General features: G+C 43.4%; 1 protein-coding gene across 1 annotated transcript in view; it reads right to left on the bottom strand.

Annotated features, from left to right (window-relative positions):
- The window catches only part of LOC139367676 (nephronophthisis 4), a 190,914-nt gene that overhangs the window by 62,992 nt on the left and 104,827 nt on the right, over positions 1-23,095 (bottom strand). The window contains exons 9-13 of the mRNA XM_071105959.1: positions 22,375-22,566; positions 22,074-22,206; positions 16,399-16,454; positions 10,857-10,994; positions 3,497-3,678 (exon numbers count right to left, since the gene is read on the bottom strand). Of these exons, the coding sequence (XP_070962060.1) occupies positions 3,497-3,678; positions 10,857-10,994; positions 16,399-16,454; positions 22,074-22,206; positions 22,375-22,566 (701 nt within the window). The remainder of the gene's footprint in view (positions 1-3,496; positions 3,679-10,856; positions 10,995-16,398; positions 16,455-22,073; positions 22,207-22,374; positions 22,567-23,095) is intronic.

The raw sequence follows: 23,095 nt of genomic DNA, 5'->3' as shown, positions 1-23,095 counted from the left end.
TCACGAAGAGAGCAATTGACCCCAACCCTAATACTCAGGTTGGAAATCGAAACATGGTGGGAGAATGATTAAGATGGTTAGAGGATGTTGGCATTCACACTCTGTTCATCGATAACACACAGAGAGAACCCCATCTGGGGGGAGAGGAGGACCAGTGTCAAAACGCTCCCTCAGGATTTCAACCATAATCTGTAGATATCTCTAATCACAGTTTTTAGGAAACCATGGTAACATCCATAACTTATATTTTTGATACTGACATGGACTACTCCGTGCATGATAAGTAGCAGAGCAGCAGACACAGATGGTTGGTTAAAGTGCACATTCAGGGAAAGGAAAATGAACAATCTGTTGTTTACCATGAGAATGTCAGTAAGACGAATGTGACAAATCATATCAGTAAATACAATTTACTTCAAAAGTAATACGAAAAAACAGACTCATAACTAATTACGTTTTGGGCTTATTCAGAGGGGAATGCCAAAGACCTTATCAAATGAGTGAGTTTGCCATGGCTATATACACACATTTCACACTTCTGTCTCCCCATCTTAATTCACCCCGATAGGATTAATATTTGAGCCACTGTCTTAATTTCAAAGGGGTTCAATCTGACACACAGTTGTGATTATTGAAATGAAATTAATAAAGTTATTTGAAGTTCATTGTGATCCTCCTCAAATAAGTGGGTCATTCCGCTCAGAATATATTTTTTTTAAAGACACAGTCCCATAAGTTACATCCCAGCGAACAGCACTACGCCTGTCTGTGTTCCAGACACTGTGCCCCCTTACAGTGCATTCGGAAAGTACACAGACCACTTGACTTTTTCCCCAATTTGTTAGGTTAAAGCCTAATTATAAAATGGATAAAAAAATATTGTCAATCTACACACAATGCCCCATAATAACAAAGCAAAAACAGGTCTATAGAACTTTTTGCAAATGTATTAAAAAGAGAAAACAGAAATACCGTATCTACATAAGTATTCAGACCCTTTGCTATGAGAATCAGCTATGAGAATCCATTGATCATCCTTGAGATGTTTCTACAATGTGATTGGAGTCCACCTGTGGTAAATTCAATTGATTGGACATGATTTGGAAAGGCACACACCTGTCTATATAAGGTCCCACAGTTGACAGTGCATGACAGTGCATGTCAGAGCAAAAACCAAGCCATGAGGTCGAAGGAATTGTCCGTAGAGCTCCGAGATAGGATTGTGTCAAGGCGCAGATCTGGGGAAGGGTAGCCAACAATGTCTGCAACATTGAAGACCCCCAAGAACACAGTGGCCATCATTCTTAAATGAAAGAAGTTTGGAACCACCAAGACTCTTCGTAGAGCTGGCCGCCCGGCCACACTGAGCAATTGGGAGAGAAGGGCCTTGGTCAGAGAGGTGTCAAATAACCTGATGCTCACTCTGACAAAGCTCCAGTTCCTCTGTGAAGATGGGAGAACCTTCCAGAAAGACAACCATCTCTGCAGCACTCCACCAATCAGGCCTTTATGGTAGAGTGGCCAGGAAGACACTCATCAGTAAAAGGCACACGACAGCGTGCTTGGAGTTTGCCAAAAGGCACCCTAAGGACTCTCAGACCATGAGAAACAAGATTCTCTGGTCTGACGAAACCAAGATTGAACTCTTTGGCCTGAATGCCAAGCATCACATCTGGAGGAAACCTGGCACCATCCCTACGGTGAAGCATGGTGGTGGCAGCATCATGCTGTGGGGATGTTTTTCAGCGTCAGGGACTGGGAGACTAGTCAGGATCGAGGGAAAGATGAACAGAGCAAAGTACAGAGAGATCCTTGATGAAAACCTGCTTCAGAGCGCTCAGGATCCCAGACTGGTGCACCTTCGAACAGAACAATAACTCTAAGCACACAGCCAAGACAACGCAGGAGTGGCTTTGGGGCAAGTCTCTGAATGTCCTTGAGTGGCGCAGCCAGAGCCTAGACATGAACCCGATCTAACATCTCTGGAATGACCTGAAAACAGCTGTGCAGCGACACTCCCCATCTGCATCCCATTTGCAGATAACAATGGGAGAAAATCCCCAAATACAGTTGTGCCAAGCTTGTAACGTCATACCCAAGAAGACTCGAGGCTGTAATCGCTGCCAAAGGGGCTTCAACAAAGTACTGAGTAAAGGGTCTGAATACTTATGTAAATTAAAACAATTATAAAAACCTGTTTTTGCTGTGTCATTATGGGCTAAAGTGTGTAGATTGATGATGTAAAAAAATAATTTAATACATTTTAGAAAATAAGGCTGTAATGTAACAAAATGTGGAAAAACTCAAGGGGTCGGAATACTTTCCGAATGCACTGTATGGTCCCTGGTCAAAGATAATGTGTGTCATTTGGGACACAGCCTGTAAGACTGGTTTCGATGCCAGCCAATTGTTTTCATCTGATTCTGTGCTAATGCAATTGTTTGCTCAGTTGGTAGAGCATGGCACTTGCAACGCCAGGGTTGTGGGTTCGATTCCCACGGGGGACAAGTACAAACAATATGTTCCTATCCAGAGTGTATGCACTCCGGATAGGAGCGTCTGCAAAATAACTCAAATGTAAATGTAAAATGTTTGTTTGAGCGCCGGCCGCCGTGTCTGTTATTTGCACGGTGTCATTTCTCATGTGGTATTCCTCTGTTACACCATGACTGTACTATATTATGACTTCTACTATGATAGCCTACCGCCTACATTATATTAGCTCTATATTATCTATTTAGTAAACAGATATGCTGTTAGTACTCATAGGTTATTTAAAGAATGGCCCCCCTTTAAAAATGACTACTGCACACCGTCTTTTATCGTAAATAGTCACTTGAGATGCTATTTTAGAACAGGGCAGATCCTACTCCTCTAAATTGTCTCCTAACTGAATGTTCCACCTACTGTATACTACCCACTGCACATTAGACAAATTAGCTGACCCATAGACCTCTCGGTAGATAGCAAGACAGGAGAGAATTGTGGTGTAATGGACCGATGCCCAAATCTTTGGACGGAGATAACACGGCAGCTAAAACAAGGCATGTTCAAAGCCACGGTGCGAGGCCGGTTAGCATTCAATAGCCTTTTAATCACACTTCAGTAACAGCCGCAAGTGTGGACCGTGAATGCTACTCAAGCCTGACCGATCAGATGCGAGTGACTTATCATGGTTGTAAAATACCAGGGTCGAGACTAGTGTAGAACTGCATTAGCGCCGGCGATAAAGCCCTTTACATGACAACACCACTTGAGATACAGTACTAGTAATCCAGCTGTAGTTAGCTTTGAAGGGTCACGGTTAACTAATTCATTTTGTCCTGCCGTTTATGCAATTCTTCCCAGAACACCTCCTTGTAACGTCGATATAAAGGACCTTGAGGACCCTATCCTTCCATTAACATGCAGGCATTCTGTGAGGCACCCTAAGCAGGCGAGGGACCGATGTGTGAAACCGCTGGCTGTGACAAGGACCCTGGCCTCTGGTGCTCACCTAGGCGCAGCATGTGTTCCCATGGTGATGATGGGGGCATGGATGGGGGTGAACGGCAGCTCTTGGAGCTCCAGGTGGCCCTCGTTGGCCAGCGCGGCAGATTGGTATGCAGGGAGGCGGTCCCTAGGGGACACGTTTAGGTCCACCTCAAGGTGGGTGATGTTGCTGGCAGCTGGGAGCTCCTGTCACAAAGAGAGAGAGAGAGAGAAAAGCGAGAAAGAGAGAGAAAGAAGAAATTAGCGAAAAAAAGGAGACAAAGAGAGAGAGCCTTATCAACGTATAGCGGTTGACATAAAAACTAACATTAGGTCAAACTTGACATAAAGTCACCATAAAACGACCTAATTACAGGGAATGTAATGAAATAAATTGAATAAACAAATTGTACTAAACTATTATTGTACTAAACAAACAGATTGGTCAGTTTCCCTTACTACGTTAATGGAACGCATGTAGTTAGAGTAATGACAATTTATATGGGGAACTTAATGTAAAATGTTTCCCCGAGTATGACTCCCCTGAATCATTGACACATGCATCACTGAGAACGATGTATCAGGGTTGTAGTCATTAGCGCACACCCGAGCAAAACGGTTTGCAATGGAAAAAGATCAGATAGTCCCTCCCCGTTTGTCAATTTTATTTTGTTTAGTGGCTAATGAACACAACCTTGCTGCTAATTAGCTGTGTAGAGGTAATGACGTAATTTTCCAGTCCAGTCCTCACTCTCCTGTCCTAGTGGTGATTGGTGGAAGAAAACACCTGCCAGGACATTACAAGACCTTCCATCACCCTCCTCCTTAATGACTTCCATCAAAGTCCCACTGTGACGCCCGCAACACACAACCGCCATGATGGAAACGTATACAATGACCTATAGTAGTTAGTTAGGCCCACAGAAAAGCACTAGGCACTGCAGTCGAGGGTGATTCAAGTAAATTTAAAAAATGGCTGACACTTTACTTGAATGCCTACTACATTGATGTTAGATTATTATGTCCTCTGTCTGTTTGATATACATTTGGAAAGTATTCAGACCCCTTGACCTTTTCCACATTTTGTTACGTTACAGCCTGATTCTAAAATTAATTAAATAAAAATGTTTACTCGTCAATCTACACACAATACCCCATAATGACAAATTAAAATCAGGATTATTTTTGTGTGTGCAAATGTATTAAAAATAAAAAACAGAAATACCTTATTTACATAAAAGTATTCAGACCCTTTGCTGTATGAGCCCGAAATTGAGCTCAGGTGCATCCTGTTTCCATTGATCATCCTTGAGATGTTTCTACAACTTCATTGGAGTCTACCTGTGGTAAATTCAATTGATTGGACATGATTTGGAAAGGCACACACCTGTCTATATAAGGTCCCACAATGCATGTCAGAAAAAAAAACAAGCCATGAAGTCAAAGGAATTGTCCGTAGAGCTCCGAGACAGGATTGTGTCGAGGCACTGAGCAATTGGGTGAGAAGGGCCTTGGTCAGGGAGGTGAACAAGAACCCGATGGTCACTCTGACAGAGCTTCAGAGTTCCTCTGTGGAGAACCTTTCAGGAGGACAACCATCTCTGCAGCACTACAACAATCAGGCCTTTATGGTAGAGTGGCCAGACGGAAGCTACTCATCAGTAAAAGGCACATGACAGCCTGCTTGGAGTTTGCCAAAAGGCACCTAAAGGACTCTCAGACCATGAGAAACAAGATTCACTGGTCTGACAAAACCGAGATTGAACTTTTTGGCCTGAATACCAAGTGTCACATCTCGAGGAAACCTGGCACCATCCCTACGGTTAAGTATGGCAGGGACTGGGAGACTAGTCAGGATCGAGGTAAAGATGAACGGAACAAAATACAGAGAGATCCTTGATGAAAACCTGCTCCAGAGCGCTCAGGACCTCAGACTGGGGCGAAGGTTCACAGTCCAACAATATAACGACCGTAAGCACACAGCCAAGACAACGCAGGAGTGGCTTCTGGATGACTCTCTAAATGTCCTTGATGGCCCAGCCAGAGCCGGACTTGAACTCGAACTCGAACATCTCTGGAGAGACCTGACAGAGCTTGAGAGGATCTGCAGAGAAGAATGGGAGAAACTCCTCAATACAGGTGTGCCAAGCATATAGCATCATACCCAAGAAGACTTGAGGCTGTAATCACTGCAAAAGGTGCTTCAACTAAGTACTGAGTAAAGGGTATGAATACTTATGTACTTTTGTTTTTTATCAATTTGCTAAAATGTCTAAAAACCTATTCTTGCATTGTAATTATGGGGTGTTGTGTGTTGATTGATGAGGGGGAAAACATTTTTTTTTTTTTATCCATTTGAGAATAAGGTTTTAAGGTAAACTCTCAAAGTCAAGAGTCTGAATACTTTCCGAATGCACTGTACACGCAGGTTAGAGTTTTTCGTCATGAATCTTGTTCTGGAGGCAGCTATGCAGAGTGGTCACTAGCTAGCAAAGCCCTAAAATCTGATTCTAAACCTAACCACACTGCTATACCTAATGCCTAACCGTAATGTTAAATTAAGACCAAAAGGCATATTTTTTCAATATAGCCAATTTCCACTTTGCAGCTGGCCCATCTAGGACAAGACTCATCCCAATAAACGTCAACCTGCGATCTAGATGTGGTTCTGGGTCGGTTGGAATGTTTGTCTTGAAAAAGGTCTACTGCCAGAGACCTGAGGTGGGTTTAACAAGGCTTTCGTTTGCAGAGAACATATTTCTAAGTAACAATTTCAATTGTCTAAGTAACAATTTGAATTGAACGATTTGAATTGACATCCCATAATGTTACAGTGAAGCCGCAAATAGCTCATTTCTACTGTTTTACTGTGGCTTTTTATCAACAATATTCAAACTTCGCTATTCTTACTACATTTAATAGAAAGGCTACATGGCCACTTCTATTTGTAGCAGCAGTTTAGAACCTAAACAGACACTTAGGTTAGCTAGCGGTTGCGAATGTTCGCTGCTGACACAAAACAATTGAAATGTTTGCTTACATTAGATGAACATTCACAAAACATTTCCCTTGAAGCACATCTACATATTTGTGTTAGTTCCCTGAGCAAATGCCTAAGTTTTAGCTCAGCAGGCTAACATTGTCTTGTGGCATGCAGGAGACCCAGGCTCAAACCCTGTTTGTGTTATGCTATCTGCAATCTGTGTTGTGTGTTATGCTATCTGTAATATAAATATGATGTGTACTAGTTCTGTGTGTCTCTACTGTCCTGGATACAAGAATGATAATGACATTGATTTGGCGATACAAGCGGTAACACTTGCAGCTATGCATATCTTTAAGTCTGTGAGAAGAAGGATGTTCTTGTTGGCATCTAAATTAAAGAGACATATTGGAGCACATTTGAGTCGGTTTAAACGGATTGTAATGAGAATGAAACACATATCCAACAGTTGAACTCAAGACACCCCGAGATTAAACCCATAATGTACTATTTTCACACCATTCATTTTAAGAAGAAAAAAACACATTGAATGGACGCCAAATGTACGCATCCTTGTGAGTGTGTGAGGAAATCAAAAAGCAACATGGTTGTAACAGGAAAAATGATTACCGTTCCTATTTTGCGAGAAGTTACTCAACACGATTAGTACCACAGTTCCTGTTCCTGCACCCCAGCTTTACAATTATCTTATTTAAAGCAAAACTGCCCAGTGTTTCCAGATTTCTTTGAAATATGACCTATAATTACTTACAATATGAGTGAAATAGTTTTCCATTCATTTTTATTTATTTAAATATGTTAAAAAGCAGCTTTTCTGTGTTGGAATGGTGTGGGCGTACCCCAACAACAGAAGGGTGTGGGCGTACCCCAACAACAGAAGGGTGTGGGCGTACCCCAACAACAGAAGGGTGTGGGCGTACCCCAACAACAGAAGGGTGTGGGCGTACCCCAACAACAGAATGGTGTGGGCGTACCCCAACAACAGAAGGGTGTGGGCGTACCCCAACAACAGAAGGGTGTGGGCGTACCCCAACAACAGAATGGTGTGGGCGTACCCCAACAACAGAATGGTGTGGGCGTACCCCAACAACAGAAGGGTGTGGGCGTACCCCAACAACAGAATGGTGTGGGCGTACCCCAACAACAGAAGGGTGTGGGCGTACCCCAACAACAGAATGGTGTGGGCGTACCCCAACAACAGAAGGGTGTGGGCGTACCCCAACAACAGAATGGTGTGGGCGTACCCCAACAACAGAAGGGTGTGGGCGTACCCCAACAACAGAATGGTGTGGGCGTACCCCAACAACAGAATGGTGTGGGCGTACCCTAACAACAGAATGGTGTGGGCGTACCCCAACAACAGAAGGGTGTGGGCGTACCCCAACAACAGAATGGTGTGGGCGTACCCCAACAACAGAAGGGTGTGGGCGTACCCCAACAACAGAATGGTGTGGGCGTTCCCCAACAACAGAATGGTGTGGGCGTACCCCAACAACAGAAGGGTGTGGGCGTACCCCAACAACAGAAGGGTGTGGGCGTACCCCAACAACAGAAGGGTGTGGGCGTACCCCAACAACAGAAGGGTGTGGGCGTACCCCAACAACAGAATGGTGTGGGCGTACCCCAACAACAGAAGGGTGTGGGCGTACCCCAACAACAGAAGGGTGTGGGCGTACCCCAACAACAGAAGGGTGTGGGCGTTCCCCAACAACAGAAGGGTGTGGGCGTACCCCAACAACAGAAGGGTGTGGGCGTACCCCAACAACAGAATGGTGTGGGCGTACCCCAACAACAGAATGGTGTGGGCGTACCCCAACAACAGAACGGTGTGGGCGTACCCCAACAACAGAAGGGTGTGGGCGTACCCCAACAACAGAATGGTGTGGGCGTTCCCCAACAACAGAAGGGTGTGGGCGTACCCCAACAACAGAATGGTGTGGGCGTACCCCAACAACAGAAGGGTGTGGGCGTACCCCAACAACAGAACGGTGTGGGCGTACCCCAACAACAGAAGGGTGTGGGCGTACCCCAACAACAGAAAGGTGTGGGCGTTCCCCAACAACAGAATGGTGTGGGCGTACCTCAACAACAGAATGGTGTGGGCGTTCCCCAACAACAGAAGGGTGTGGGCGTACCCCAACAACAGAATGGTGTGGGCGTACCCCAACAACAGAATGGTGTGGGCGTTCCCCAACAACAGAATGGTGTGGGCGTACCTCAACAACAGAAGGGTGTGGGCGTACCCCAACAACAGAAGGGTGTGGGCGTACCCCAACAACAGAAGGGTGTGGGCGTACCCCAACAACAGAAGGGTGTGGGCGTACCCCAACAACAGAATGGTGTGGGCGTACCCCAACAACAGAAGGGTGTGGGCGTACCCCAACAACAGAATGGTGTGGGCGTACCCCAACAACAGAAGGGTGTGGGCGTACCCCAACAACAGAACGGTGTGGGCGTACCCCAACAACAGAAGGGTGTGGGCGTACCCCAACAACAGAATGGTGTGGGCGTTCCCCAACAACAGAATGGTGTGGGCGTACCTCAACAACAGAATGGTGTGGGCGTTCCCCAACAACAGAATGGTGTGGGCGTACCCCAACAACAGAATGGTGTGGGCGTACCCCAACAACAGAATGGTGTGGGCGTTCCCCAACAACAGAATGGTGTGGGCGTACCTCAACAACAGAAGGGTGTGGGCGTACCCCAACAACAGAAGGGTGTGGGCGTACCCCAACAACAGAAGGGTGTGGGCGTACCCCAACAACAGAAGGGTGTGGGCGTACCCCAACAACAGAAGGGTGTGGGCGTACCCCAACAACAGAATGGTGTGGGCGTACCCCAACAACAGAAGGGTGTGGGCGTACCCCAACAACAGAAGGGTGTGGGCGTTCCCCAACAACAGAAGGGTGTGGGCGTTCCCCAACAACAGAATGGTGTGGGCGTACCTCAACAACAGAATGGTGTGGGCGTACTCCAACAACAGAAGGGTGTGGGCGTACCCCAACAACAGAATGGTGTGGGCGTACCCCAACAACAGAATGGTGTGGGCGTACCTCAACAACAGAATGGTGTGGGCGTACCTCAACAACAGAATGGTGTGGGCGTACCTCAACAATAGAATGGTGTGGGCGTACCCCAACAACAGAATGGTGTGGGCGTACCCCAACAACAGAATGGTGTGGGCGTACCTCAACAACAGAATGGTGTGGGTGTACCTCAACAACAGAATGGTGTGGGCGTATCTCAACAACAGAATGGTGTGGGCGTACCTCAACAACAGAATGGTGTGGGCATACCCCAACAACAGAATGGTGTGGGCGTACCCCAACAACAGAATGGTGTGGGCGTACCCCAACAACAGAATGGTGTGGGCGTACCTCAACAACAGAATGGTGTGGGCGTACCTCAACAACAGAATGGTGTGGGCGTACCCCAACAACAGAATGATGTGCGATTATACCGGTCATTACAAATATTTATGCAAGTAGATCACTGATTGGCTAGCTCATCCTCCTCAGGGAGATGACATCCTGTTCTATGAGGAAATAGCAAGCATTTTTTTAACTGTTAGAGGTACAAGTTTGAGATGTTTTTTTTTTTTAAGTGTTTTGTTTTATTCAATTTATGCTTTGGCCATAATTACGAGTATAGGACTACTCAACAACATTATTTGGATATGAATTAACAGAATATTACCTTTTACAAGTATGATTTTGACTGGTCAGTTACTTTAAGCCACAAAAACATTTTAACAAAATCAGTGAGAACTGGGTCTTATTCTGTAATCAGTATACTCAACATGAAAAGACATCAAATTATCTAGGACAGGGACTTTGCATCAAACTTGGAATGGAATGCATTTGTAGTGTGTCCAGGTAGTGTTAAATGGAAAATCACAGCTTGTAAAAAACTGGATACCTTGAGTAAATTGGATCAGCCTTTGCACAATGATGTGAGTGCAGAGTCAGAGTGTTTCTTTTGATTTAGAAGATGAAAAACCTTGTGTAGTCCCAAAGACAAAGAGCATGCCAGAGTTCAGCAAAAACTGTACTCTCAAGGTTGTGTGTGTGTGTGCGCGCGCGTGTGCCTGTGTGTCTGTAGGTATGTGTCTGTACATAGCTTTGTGTTAGAAAGGTGAGTGAGCCTTTGAATTCAAATCGCTGTGGCTGTCTGCGTATCCATGGAAATTATACATGAGTGTGTGTGCGCACACTTATACGTGAGTGTGTCAGAGACCTACAAAGCGCCCATATGTGTTTATGTAGCAGTGTGTCTATGTGTGTATGTATCCGTGTGTCTGCGTGTGAGTAGCACTGTGTGTATCCCCATGCGTGTTTGTGTCGGTGTGCGCGTGGGAGAGGGTATGGGGGTGGAATCTTACGACATGTGACAGCTGGTGGGCCGATGCCAATGGGGAAGGATAGAGCTGAGAGGAAAACGGCTGTTGCCATGGCGACACGGCAGTGGAGTGGCTCATGGTCGGGTAGCGTGAAGTAGCTGCCAGCTGAGACATAGAGAGCTAGGAGAAACAACAGGAATTCACATGAACTATTTAGACTTTATTAAAACAATATGACAATGCATATCAATGCTGCAAAATAAAGCAAGATTAGAGTCTTATGAAGAGCACTATGTGGGGAGCGTTCTCTATGGCTAGCATAACAGCATTGCCATATATAGGCTTCTATAGCTGCAGCATATTATATATAACACGATGGGAATGTGTGCCGTCAAATCATATCCACCTGTCATTTCAGTTTCCAATGAGACTGAACTAGACCAGACATCAAACAAACAAGTTCTAATAAAAAGGGACAATATTTAAATAACAGTGATGACAAACAGGGCCAATTTCAGTAGAACAGTGATATGAGCCACAACCATCTCAGTGAGCAGCTGACTGCTCTGTTGTTGTCTTCTCTCCCATTATGTGTCAGGGCAAACAGGCTGGGTAGAGAGTGTTGGCAGTACCGCTCGCGCTCAAGCCTAACGCCACCATTAATTGCCTTCTTCTCTGCCTGTTCCCCTGCTCCTGTGTGTGTGTTCTCACACACAGAGGCGCCTCGCTCGTGTCTGGTGTGTTTCACACCCACAGTGGCAGGCTGTGGTGACTTGCGATGTGGGATTGTGTGCGTGTGTGTGTGTGTGTGTGTGTGTGTGTGTGTGTCGCCGTTGTGGAGTCGACCTCTGAGCTGGCGGTTGTCATCATATGTCTCTTAGTAAGTGAGAAAACGAGAGGAAGTGGGAGACAGAAGGAAAAAGATATGGAGAGGGAAAAAATATTTGAAGATTGACTGAGGGGGGAGAAGAAAATATACATTTGTCACAACGAGTGAGATGAAAATTGGAGAACAGAGTTAGGGAAAGAGAGGGCGAGAAATGGAGAGATACAGAAATAGAAGAAAGAGAGACACACAGAGAGCGAGACAGAGAGAGACAGAGAGCATCACCTCGGCAACACTGTTGACTGCCAACACAGGTAACAACAATAACATAACCCAAGACCGGCCTATGATGGAAGGGGGCATCCCAGGCAATACACACACACAGTGCTCTATATATTAGATAAAAATAGTCTTATAGAGCCTTAGCATTCTGCTCAAAGTGAACCAAAAGTGTCAGGAATCAATAATTTATGCAGAAAAACAAAGTTGTCAGATCCTACAATGCTTGCAGATATAGCAGTGAATACATATTGTTTACAGTCCTATTTCTGTGCCGGGTGGCATTGATTAAATGGTGTTTGACAGTAATGCAGGGTAGGAGACTGAGGTTGATTCCCAAATTGCACCCTATTCCCTATATAGTGCATTACTTTTGAACAGAGACCTACTGGCTGTGTTCCAAAGTAGTGCACTAAATGGGAAATAGGGTGCCATTTGAGACACATATATGGCTGATGAAGAGGGTTATTTCTATCGACATAAATTGGAACTGTGCATCAGGGAGAGTTGTGCCAAAACCATGAGTTATACTGTAGCTTTTGTTTATTTATTCCCCCCATTGTTGAATACTCGACTTTGATCTGACATGTATACATGTAGACTCGCGTCTGTTGTTCTGATGGCTCAGTTGGTTGGTGCCTGGTGCTTGTGGGGGTGGCAGTTAGCCTAAGGTTAGAGAAATGGACCAGCAAGCGGAGGCTCGCCGGTCCAAATACCAGCTCCGGGTTTGTAAGCAAATACAAACATTTCTGTTCTTTCCTGCAAGATAATAGGCTATTATAATTTTTCTTTAAAAAAACGGTGTATTTATTGCATTTCTGTATGTCCGTGAGTACGTTTGACAATAAGAACTTGGGAGCTGCAGGTACAAGGCTACTAGAATATGTTTCAGGCATTGGAACCAAAATTACTTTCCAATCGTTTCGTTCCACTGTTCCGACCTGCAAAATAAAGTTCTGAACTGGTTTGAACCAACAAAAAAAGTACAGGTTTATATCGTTCCTTTGTAAAACTCTGAAATATTTTTTCAAGTGTATTTAACACAATATTAAATTACTTCATCAATAATGCTGTGCAGATAGAGAAGATTGCTGTGGAGCGGGCAAGGTATAGCTCAGTGAGTTGTTTACATGCCTGATGGAAAGACAAGTGTAGTGCGCAAGATGCAACTGAAATTTTGTGGGTGGGGAGAGAGTGAGAGAACCTTGAAGCGCTGGGCATCTTGTTGTGATGAAATGCATTATCTTCATTAGGCCCACAGAATTATACCTACGGAGGAGTGGCTTCTATAAAGGAACTTTGAATGTCTTTGAACTTCAGAGTTGACTAAACGTTAGCTAGCTAACAGGCTTGTGTGTGCAGAGCATCACCAGAATTTTTGTAGTTCATAAATACAATGTGAACTATAGTATCCCTAACTAGCATTGAAAAAGTGAATCCATTCTTCTCTAGCTACAAATTTCTCTACCCATCTTCTGAATCACGCGTGTAACGTCGGTAGGCTACAGATGGGTCGTTCCAACCTTAAAAAGCACATAAGAGGATTTCGACACCCACCATCTCAGATTGTTCTGATATAGTTTATTTGTTATTTATTTGTTATTTAACCTTTATTTAACTAGGCAAGTCAGTTAAGAACAAATTCTTATTTACAACGACAGCCTACCAAAAGGCCTGGGATTAAAAATACAAATTAAATACAATATAAACATATGACAAAACAGACATCACAACAATAGACGACAACACAACACTACATAAAGAGAGACCGAAGACAACAACCTAGCAAGGCAGCAAAACATGACAACACAGCATGGTAGCAACACAACATAACAACAACATGGTAGCGACACAACATGGTAGCAGCACAAAAGATGGTACAAACATTATTGGGCACAGTTATAATAAACAGATGACAATAGCATATTTTGTTGAAATATAATCTGATATCTGAGAAATTAAGATAATTGATTGCATCCAAATTGGCCATTTTAATTTAAAGGATTAATATAATAGTCAATAAATATAGTACCTAACATTTGATTTGGACCAAACCAAACGGTCCCTCCACACCCCCCGCCAATCCCACCCCAACAACGAGAATCTAGTATCAGTTCTCTTTGTCTGACAAGTAGTAGGGAGCTGCGGCTCTGAGTATTATTTCTTCATCCTATGTAATGTATCTCCAGTGATTTTTATTCATTTTTTCCTGTTCAGGTAGATTTGTCATTTTATTTACCATTATTTTAACAGGTAAACTGACTGAGAACACATTCTCATTGACAGCAACGACATGGGGAATAGTTACAGGGGACAGGAGGGGGGTGAATGAGCCAATTGTAAGCTGGGGATAATTAGGTGACCGTGGTGGTATGAGGGACAGCTTGGGAATTTAGCCAGGATAAGTGCCATGGGATCTTTAGTGACCACAGAGAGTCAGGACACTCGTTTAACGTCCCACCCGAAACACGGCACCCTACACAAAAGTTGTTAGGTATATGTTCCATCCTACATCCTGATATTACCAGGTTCTGACTACTAGATGATGCTGTTTCTGAAAAAGTGAAGAATCCCCCGTGCCCCAATGTTAAAGGGATAGTTCACCCAAATTACAAAATGCTGTTGGTTTCCTTACCCTGTAAACACACTATTGACAAGGTATGACAGCAACCCGTGCTTAGGTTTTGTTGGCCAATGCTATATTTTTAGCATTTGTGGCAGAAATCCAATGCAATTCAATAGTACCTATATTATCATTTTCATGCTTCATGTTCAAATCATCCTAAAGTATCAAAAAATGTATTGTGTAACTCAATGATGGTACTTATGAAGCACAGAAATGCTAAAATAGATACCACTGACATGCATTGGATTTGTGCCACAAATGCAAAACATGTAGCATTTGAAACGTTGGCCAGGTAAACAAAACCAAAGCATGGGTTTATGTCATAAATTGTCAATAGACTGCTTAAACCAATATGTAATTAGGGTGAAATATCCATTAATAGCAGGAACAGCACCAGCTAGCGGTCAGAACCTGGTAATATCAGGACGTAGGATGGGACATAAACCTAACAGCTTCAATGACTAATTTCTATGAACGGGGGAAAAAACATCACCAAATTCACTGAGAATAAATTACATAGGATGAAGAAACAATACAATACTGATACTATACACTCGTTGTTGGGTTGGGATTGCTGTGGGGTGTGAGTTTCTAACTACAGAAAATAACTATATTAAGCAGTTTCCGTGCTTTTAAAATAATGGTCAACCGTATAGATCCCTTTTGTTCCCAGTTCTGATTCTGTTCCTTGAAACATTTAGTTATTTTCCTTTTTTTGGTTCTGTTCCCTTTACCTGTTCCAACCCGATATGTTTAGCTGCAAACTTAATCTAGAGGCAGGAGAGCAGACCCAGGCCCTCATTATGGCCCATAGATCCAGCACTGAGACAGAGCTAATCCTTCTCCTCTACTGTGTCTGTGGGGCCTTATCTCTGTGAGAGCTGCATCCATCACAGGGCCCGGCCCCTCACTTGACAGCCCCACTCAGCCTGAGAGACATCACTCACACCCCACCATGCCCCAGACACACACACACACACACACACACACACACACACACACACACACACACACACACACACACACACACACACACACACACACACACACACACACACACACACACACACACACACACACACACACACACACACACACCTTATGCAAACTCAGACACATTAATGTACATACATTTACAAACATGCAGAGACGCACACAGCAAACATGTACTCACAATCACATGTGCAGAAACACACACACACAAGTGCATATGTACCAGCACACACAACTGAAAAACATGCGCCCATGCAATTAACACACACTCGTCATTAAAAACCCTCCCCACAAATATTAAGTGGATGAAGCTCTCTGCTCCATAGTACCACATCATATGCTGCAGGATATTTTTATAGACCTGATCCCTAACACTTATGTACCAAACAACCTTACTTAAACAGCCCGTTAGAACAGAGATGACCATGTTTCTTTCAAGAGATAATCATGTAGAACTGGGGCACAAAATGCTATTTGTCTAACTGACTTTCTTAGCATTAGGTAGCAAACAGAGGCATTAATATACATTATGTATTATTATGTAGTATTATTATGTAGTATTATTGTGGTAGCAACTAACACTAAGTCCTATATTAGTTTACTAGTGAAGGCTGGTTTTCATGAAGACTCTCAGATATGATCAGTTTTCCTTTAAGATCACAATGAATATGATTACATGGACAGGTGGGACCTGATCCTAGATCAGCACTTAATAAATGCTCGGGAGCCACTATGACAGTATGGAGACCTATGCTTCAAAACAGAGTGGAGTTGACCATGGCTTCAGGGAACGGTCTATCCATGACTGATCATGTCTGACCATGTTAGCGGCAACTGATCTTTGAGACAGTCTTACTTACCCCTGGGCCTTGTGGCGATCCCGGAGGAGATGCTTGAGAGGCACGCCGACTTTGACCTAAAGAGAAAGAGAAAAACAGTTCAAAAACACAGCTCTTATTTACTGTTCCTTTTAGTTCCATAGAAATATAAATCCTAGAAGGGAAATAGAGCCTCTGACCATATCAAATTGACTGATAAACGTATGGGTAGACTCAATACGGAATTCTATGGCAACCTTCTCACATAACTATTCTCATTCAGCCCGCATTGCCTTCCTTCTGCCGTGACTTCTGTTCACTCCACTAAATACAAACACTTCTTCATTATTCCTACGATCCAAAGTTAATAACATTGAGTCATTTCCTCCTCGCAGTCCAATAATAGAACATAACCAGGACTACGTCCCAAACGGCACTCTATTCCCTACACAGGGCTCTGGTCAAAAGTAGTACATTATAAAGGGAATAGGGTACCATTTGGGACATATCCCAGGTGGTGGAGGAAAAGGGATGTAGTTAGCTGTAAAATGTACATTTTACTTGCACAGTCATAATCTTGGCTGAATTTGCCATCCAATGACATCCCTATAAGATGCATACACAGTAACGGAAAAGTGACATATACATAGAACTACAATGATTTACAGTGCATTCGGAAATTATTCAGACCCCTTGACTTTTTCCCCCAACTTGTTATGTTACAGCCTTATTCTAAAATGGATTAAATAAAAAATGTTCCTCATCAATCTACACACAATACCCCATAATAACAAAGTGAAAACGGGTTTTTAGAAATGTTTGCAAATGTGTAAAAAAAACAACAAACAGAAATACCTTATTTACATAAGTATTCAGACCCTTTACTGTGAGACTCGAAATTGAGCTCAGGTGCATCCTGTTTCCATTGATCATCCTTGAGATGTTTCTCTACCTTGATTGGAGTCCACCTGTGGTAAATTCAATTGATTGAACATGATTTGGAAGGGACACCTGTCTTTATAAGGTCCCACAGTTGATACTGCATGTCAGAGCAAAAACCAAGCCATGAGATCTAAGGAATTGTCCGTGGAGCTCCGAGACAGGATTGTGTAGAGGCACAGATCTGGGGAAGGGTACCAAAACATGCAGCATTGAAGGTCCGCAAGAACACAGTGGCCTCCATCATTCTTAAATGGAAGAAGTTTGGTTATTCAATCATTGCACCCACACTGCTCTCATGTACCAGCGAGCGTCTGCGTTGCCAAGTGCTAAAATAGAAGTCAGTTCTATTTGTGACGCTGAACACGGTGCAAGTCCTGCCTCTCCCATGTCCTCATTGGTTTATAAAAGCATATACCCACGTGCTATCTCCTTATTGGTTATACCCACGTGGGTGATTGAAAGACGAACTGAAGCCGCTCGGTCGTGGTAATACACCTTCTTATGAAAGTTAGATGCCAATCGCCATATAAAGTCCAAAGAAGAAAAAGCTTGGAAGGAGGAGATGACTAGAAACAATTCGGTTGACCGTTTCATGTGTGGATTAATTGTTTGAGTGCATTTCAGGTAAAATAACAACTTAACGTTTATATCCAAGGACAAATTAGATAGCAACAGCAAGCTAGCTTGCTAAATTGCCATAAATGTTTAATGCTTTTCGACCTGTCCCCAAATTAATATAATTGGTTCAAAGTTTGTTTTGATATTCAACCTGTGTGTCATGATCGCGTTTGGTGTGGGGGGGACAAAATCAATTTGCGCACAACGCACATGTGCGTCCAGTTTGGGCATTGTGTGAGACAGCGTTTTTCCACCACCATCAACAAAACACCAAATTATGGTATTTCTCATGGAAGAATGCTGTTTCATCCCTCCAATAGAGTTCCAGAATCTTATAGAATCTATGCCAAGGTGCATTGAAGCTGTTCTATTTTATTAACACTTTATGTTGGTGTTTCCTTTATTTTGGCAGTTACCTACCCTACAGTGTAAGGTGAAGTTGGACCTAGATGCTGATCATGGATCAGTTTAGCATTTTCCTAACCAACTGCTAAGGTTGGAATTGGGGGAGGAGAAGCTGATCCTAGATCTGTATCTATAATGTCACCCCGGAGCTGCAAGTAACTGCCAAAATAATGCAAACACCAACATAAAGTGTTTTAATAGGATGTTGGGCACCACGAGCCGCCAGAACAGCTTCAATGCTCATCAAACCACTCAGTGACTACTCGACTCGTGCCCTGTGGATGGAGGGATTGTCATCCACTCCAATCAGGATAGAAATTATTCACCATACTATAGGTTGAAAGTAATCACTCAAATTGGCTATGTATTTATTGCCGTTTACCTTGCCCTCTAAAAGGGTTAAGTGAACCTAAACCATACCAGGAAAATGCACCCCACACCATAAGAGCTGCCAGAACCGAGCTGCCAGAACCCTCATTTACTCAAGTGTTTCCATTATTTTAGCAGTTACATGTTTCTCTACATTCAACTTCTATGAACCACTAGAATTGTCCTATTGTAGACTAGATAGTAAGCACACAGTGGAACATCACTCAGACAATCTGTGACAGTGTTGTCTTTTAGACACAGTCACAGTCTGATTCAAATGTCTGGGTGAACTGCACCGGTAGCCATAGTGATGGCGAAATGTAAGGCTCCCCATTTCACTCTCGCTTTTCTCTCTCTCTCTCTCTCTCTCTCTCTCTCTCGTTCTACCTCTGTCCGTTTTCCTCTCTCTCTTTCTATAACTCTCTCACAGCTCAGTTTCTCCTCTCTCACTCACCCCCCTTCTCTGTGACTCTCTCTCTCATTCTTTCTCTGTTGGCTCAGACTGGCCTTTTGGAAATGGCTAGAGTAGCCTGGGGTGCAGGAGCCTTGCTGTAGCATCCATCTGCTCAGACTACAGTAAGTGTGGACAGGAGGACACAGTAGTGCTGGATGATGAACTAGTACCATGACACTACCATGGCACCAACCTACTCTATGGCATCCATTTTGTTTGAAGTGCTTTTAAGTGGCACTGCAGACTCTACTTTTCAAATCATTAAGTGGATTTATCAGTGATAAACAGATGTTGACAGCTGAGAAATCAGGGAATTGTGAATAATGCAAGTATGGGCCATTGGAATGGATTATTTAATAATCTAAGAGGACACAGCTAGATGTTTTTTCCCCATTTTGCTTATCATTAGCCAAGTTGGTACACGATGGCGGTCAAGCAAACAGTGCGGGTTCTGTAGCTACTTCCCTGATTAATGGGAGTGCATGGACTGTGTGAGAATGCATAAGTCACACCCCACAAGACATGCCACCAGAGGTCTCTTCACAGTCCCCAAGTCCAAAACAGACTATGGGAGGCGCACAGTACTACATAGAGCCATGACAACATGGAACTACATTCCACATCAGGTAACTGATGCAAGCGGTAGAATCAGATTTATAAAAGTAGATAAAAATACACCTTATGGAAGAGCTGAGACAGTGAAGTAACAAACATAGACACATGCATACACACACACACACACACACACATTAACATACGCACTATACACACACATGGATTTTGCGTTGTTGATATGTGGTAGTGGAGTATGGGCCTGAGGGCACACACTTAGTTTGTTGTGAATTCTGAAATGAATGTGCCGTAATGTTTTTAAAATTGTATAACGGCATTAATTTTGCGAGACTCCAGGAAGAGTAGTTGCTGCCATGGCAGCAGCTAACGGGGATCTATAATAAACACAAATACTGAACTCGGTTTAATGCCCATCATACATTTCTCACGGAAACATCTAAAACGGTATGAATCGATAAGTGTCTTACTTTCCTTATTTCAAATTACTGGCTGAAGGGGTAGGAATGCAATGTGGAATGTTTGATCCTCCTTTGATCCTCCTTGCTTGTCGGATGCAGCCATGGGGCGACAAAGACATAAATTACACATCTCGGCTTGTAAATGAGCTGTTGTTTCTATCAGCCTTCCAGAGAAACATACAGATGAAAACACAAACATACAAACACACACATTTATACACAAGCACACACACGCACACAGATGCGCACACGTACACATGGCCAAGAATGCACAAAACAAACAAATACACATGAGAGCACGTACTGTACACACCGACACATACACCCCTCTGTCTAATCAGAGAACAGTCAGCACTGTTCAAACCACCAAATCAAAATAATGACAGAGATTCATGATATTGTACATCCTTAACAGCAGCCAACACAAAATAATTTAGGCGACATGTTCAGAGAAGGCTTTTCGAGGACACTTCATCCGCTGATTCAACTGTCATTAAACAGACTTTGCAAAGAAGCAGCCACCCCAACTGAACCTCAATCAACTCCATTCTCCGTGTAGGAAGATAAGCTGGCTAGCGACAACATTAGGATGGAAATCATTGGCTATGTAGAGTCCATTCAGAGTCAAGATATACCCTCTGTCAACGACAATGGACTGAGTGTCTGTGTGCCAAGTGTTTACCAGGATTTTATAAATCAATTCCGTGACAGACAACTGCTCGGAGTTCCAATAAGTGACACTTGTAAGTTATTATTATTTTCTTTCTTTTTATGTTCAAATAAAATGAAATGAAATAAATAAATCGCTTTATCTTTCTAAAGCTCAGTATGGGAGATAAATAATGCAATTCATCTAACCTTTCTTTTACCAGGAAATCTCTCGAGGTTTCAACCTCTTTTCTGGGAAAGACCTGAAATAATATAACTAATAGAACAAGAGATCTAATAACTGTGCCTTCAATATAGGTTGCAACTGTACCCTAATACAATAGTGTCATATCATTAGCCTTTGTTGTTATGAGTGCCATACATAGACAGTAACATATCAGTGCTTTCACATATGATAACAAAATATGTCTCCGGTTCTACTGCATACATAGCCTACCAAAAAGGCTCAAGTCTGATGAGTTCGGATCGCAACTCAACTCTTTTCCGGAGCAGAAGCTAGCGTGAGATACCGATGTCAGGCTTGTTCAAAATCAAGGGGCCATATCGGGCCCTGGCCAAAGTCTCTTCCGGGTACTCTACTTCTTTGTCGGTGCATTCTAATCCTGGAGAGAGCAGGTGGTGCCAATGAGATAACACTACAGTGGTTGGGAGTCCCATTATGCATATTGCTTCTGATGGATGGTAGTCAGAACTTTGAAGCCCTTCTCCAGGGGTGACTAACTGCAGCAGTGTGTGTGCCTGAAAAGTATGTTGGTCTGCGAGCAGCCTTTCTGTCATTCCATGCTTTCCCTGTTACGATAAACAAAACCTGTTATGGTGAGGAAACAAACACAGGCAGTGACGGTTGAAGTGATTTCAAAGTCCAATTCAAACTAGAAATAACCTTTTCTATGTCAGCCATTTTCAAAGGGAATCTCTTCACTACTTAGGAGTTCAGAATGTGTCAGTCGTTTGGGGAAAAAAACAATATATTTTTTTTTTCTTTAGAAGACTAAAGCCATTATGAGAAATAAAAGGACATTGTGACTGATGCTGCTGATACATGTCAGCTATGTGATTAAGACAACATAGAAAAGCAGAAAAAGCTGGATGTTGGCTATTGGATACTTCAGTTCAAATAAAAATGTTAATAAGGATAATGTCCAGAAAAGCAGGAATTCCTGATGAATCAGGAAGAGTCCCATCCATGACTGATACAGATGGAGATATCCCCCCGTGATGATATGTACCTGGTGAGGGTGAGGGAGGTTTCCTCTGCTGTCCTGTCCTGCTCCTCCTCAGAGACACGGCTGTGCTGGACGAGGCCTTCTGCACTGAGCTGGAAGACAGACGGAACCTGACCATGTCCCTCTCATCGACCACCTCCGAGAGAGGACCAGAGAGAAAGACAGAAAGCGAGAGAGGCAGAGCAAGAGAAAGACAGAAAGGGAGATAGAAAGAGAAGTCAGTGTGGGACTTCCAAATGATCAGCTGATCCATCAACTCATCTAATGAATTGGTTAATATCACATATTATGAGAAATATGTTACCTGGGCAGGACTTTGGCTGTTGGAGGAAGAGGTATAGGCCATGATTCCATAGGGGTTGGGCGTAGAGCCGCCCTGCAGACTAAGCTTCACTTCTTCGGCCCTCAGGGCACCCCACTCCTGGAAGGGGCACCACACCCCCCAGCGCAGGCACTGCATGAAGGCTGTCCGGGAGATTGTGGAGGTCGAGGAGAGCTTTGGAACCCAAAAACACAGTAGAACCTTTAGCGGTAAAGAAATACTTCAAGCCTTATATGTAGTGTGAGGCACAACACGTTGCCAGACAGGAAGAAGTGTAGAGAGCTCCTTGTGACCTTATGTTCCCGAAGGGGATGAAGAGGATTCATAAAGTAAGTAAGCAAGCATGTGTAGTCTATATGTTATAACTGCTGCTACACAATAATTCAACGTAGAAAAATAACCGTTTGTGAATACTAGCTATCTTTATTTGTGGGAGTTTATACCATTCCTGTTAGTATTCCGATCAGGAGCAGTGGAAATTGTTTCGAAGTCAGTATACCGTCAGAGGTCCTTATCAGTCAACGATCTTCTCGACAGTCGAAAAAAGTTCAATTTGCTCCAATGGCTTTCTCAGCAAATATTGTATCATGGTTGAAAGAGGCGAAAATTAAATGGCTGAGGAAAAACAATAGTGGTGCAGCAATTCCAATTTGAGGGCATTGTCCTTTCGCTCCAGGCAAGTCTGGAGTCCAAGGTTATTATA

This window comes from Oncorhynchus clarkii, chromosome 16, assembly GCF_045791955.1.
Source record: "Oncorhynchus clarkii lewisi isolate Uvic-CL-2024 chromosome 16, UVic_Ocla_1.0, whole genome shotgun sequence".
Classification (NCBI taxonomy): domain Eukaryota; kingdom Metazoa; phylum Chordata; class Actinopteri; order Salmoniformes; family Salmonidae; genus Oncorhynchus; species Oncorhynchus clarkii.
The sequence above is the reverse complement of the archived record's forward strand: the minus strand, read 5'-3'. Positions and strand labels throughout refer to the sequence as shown.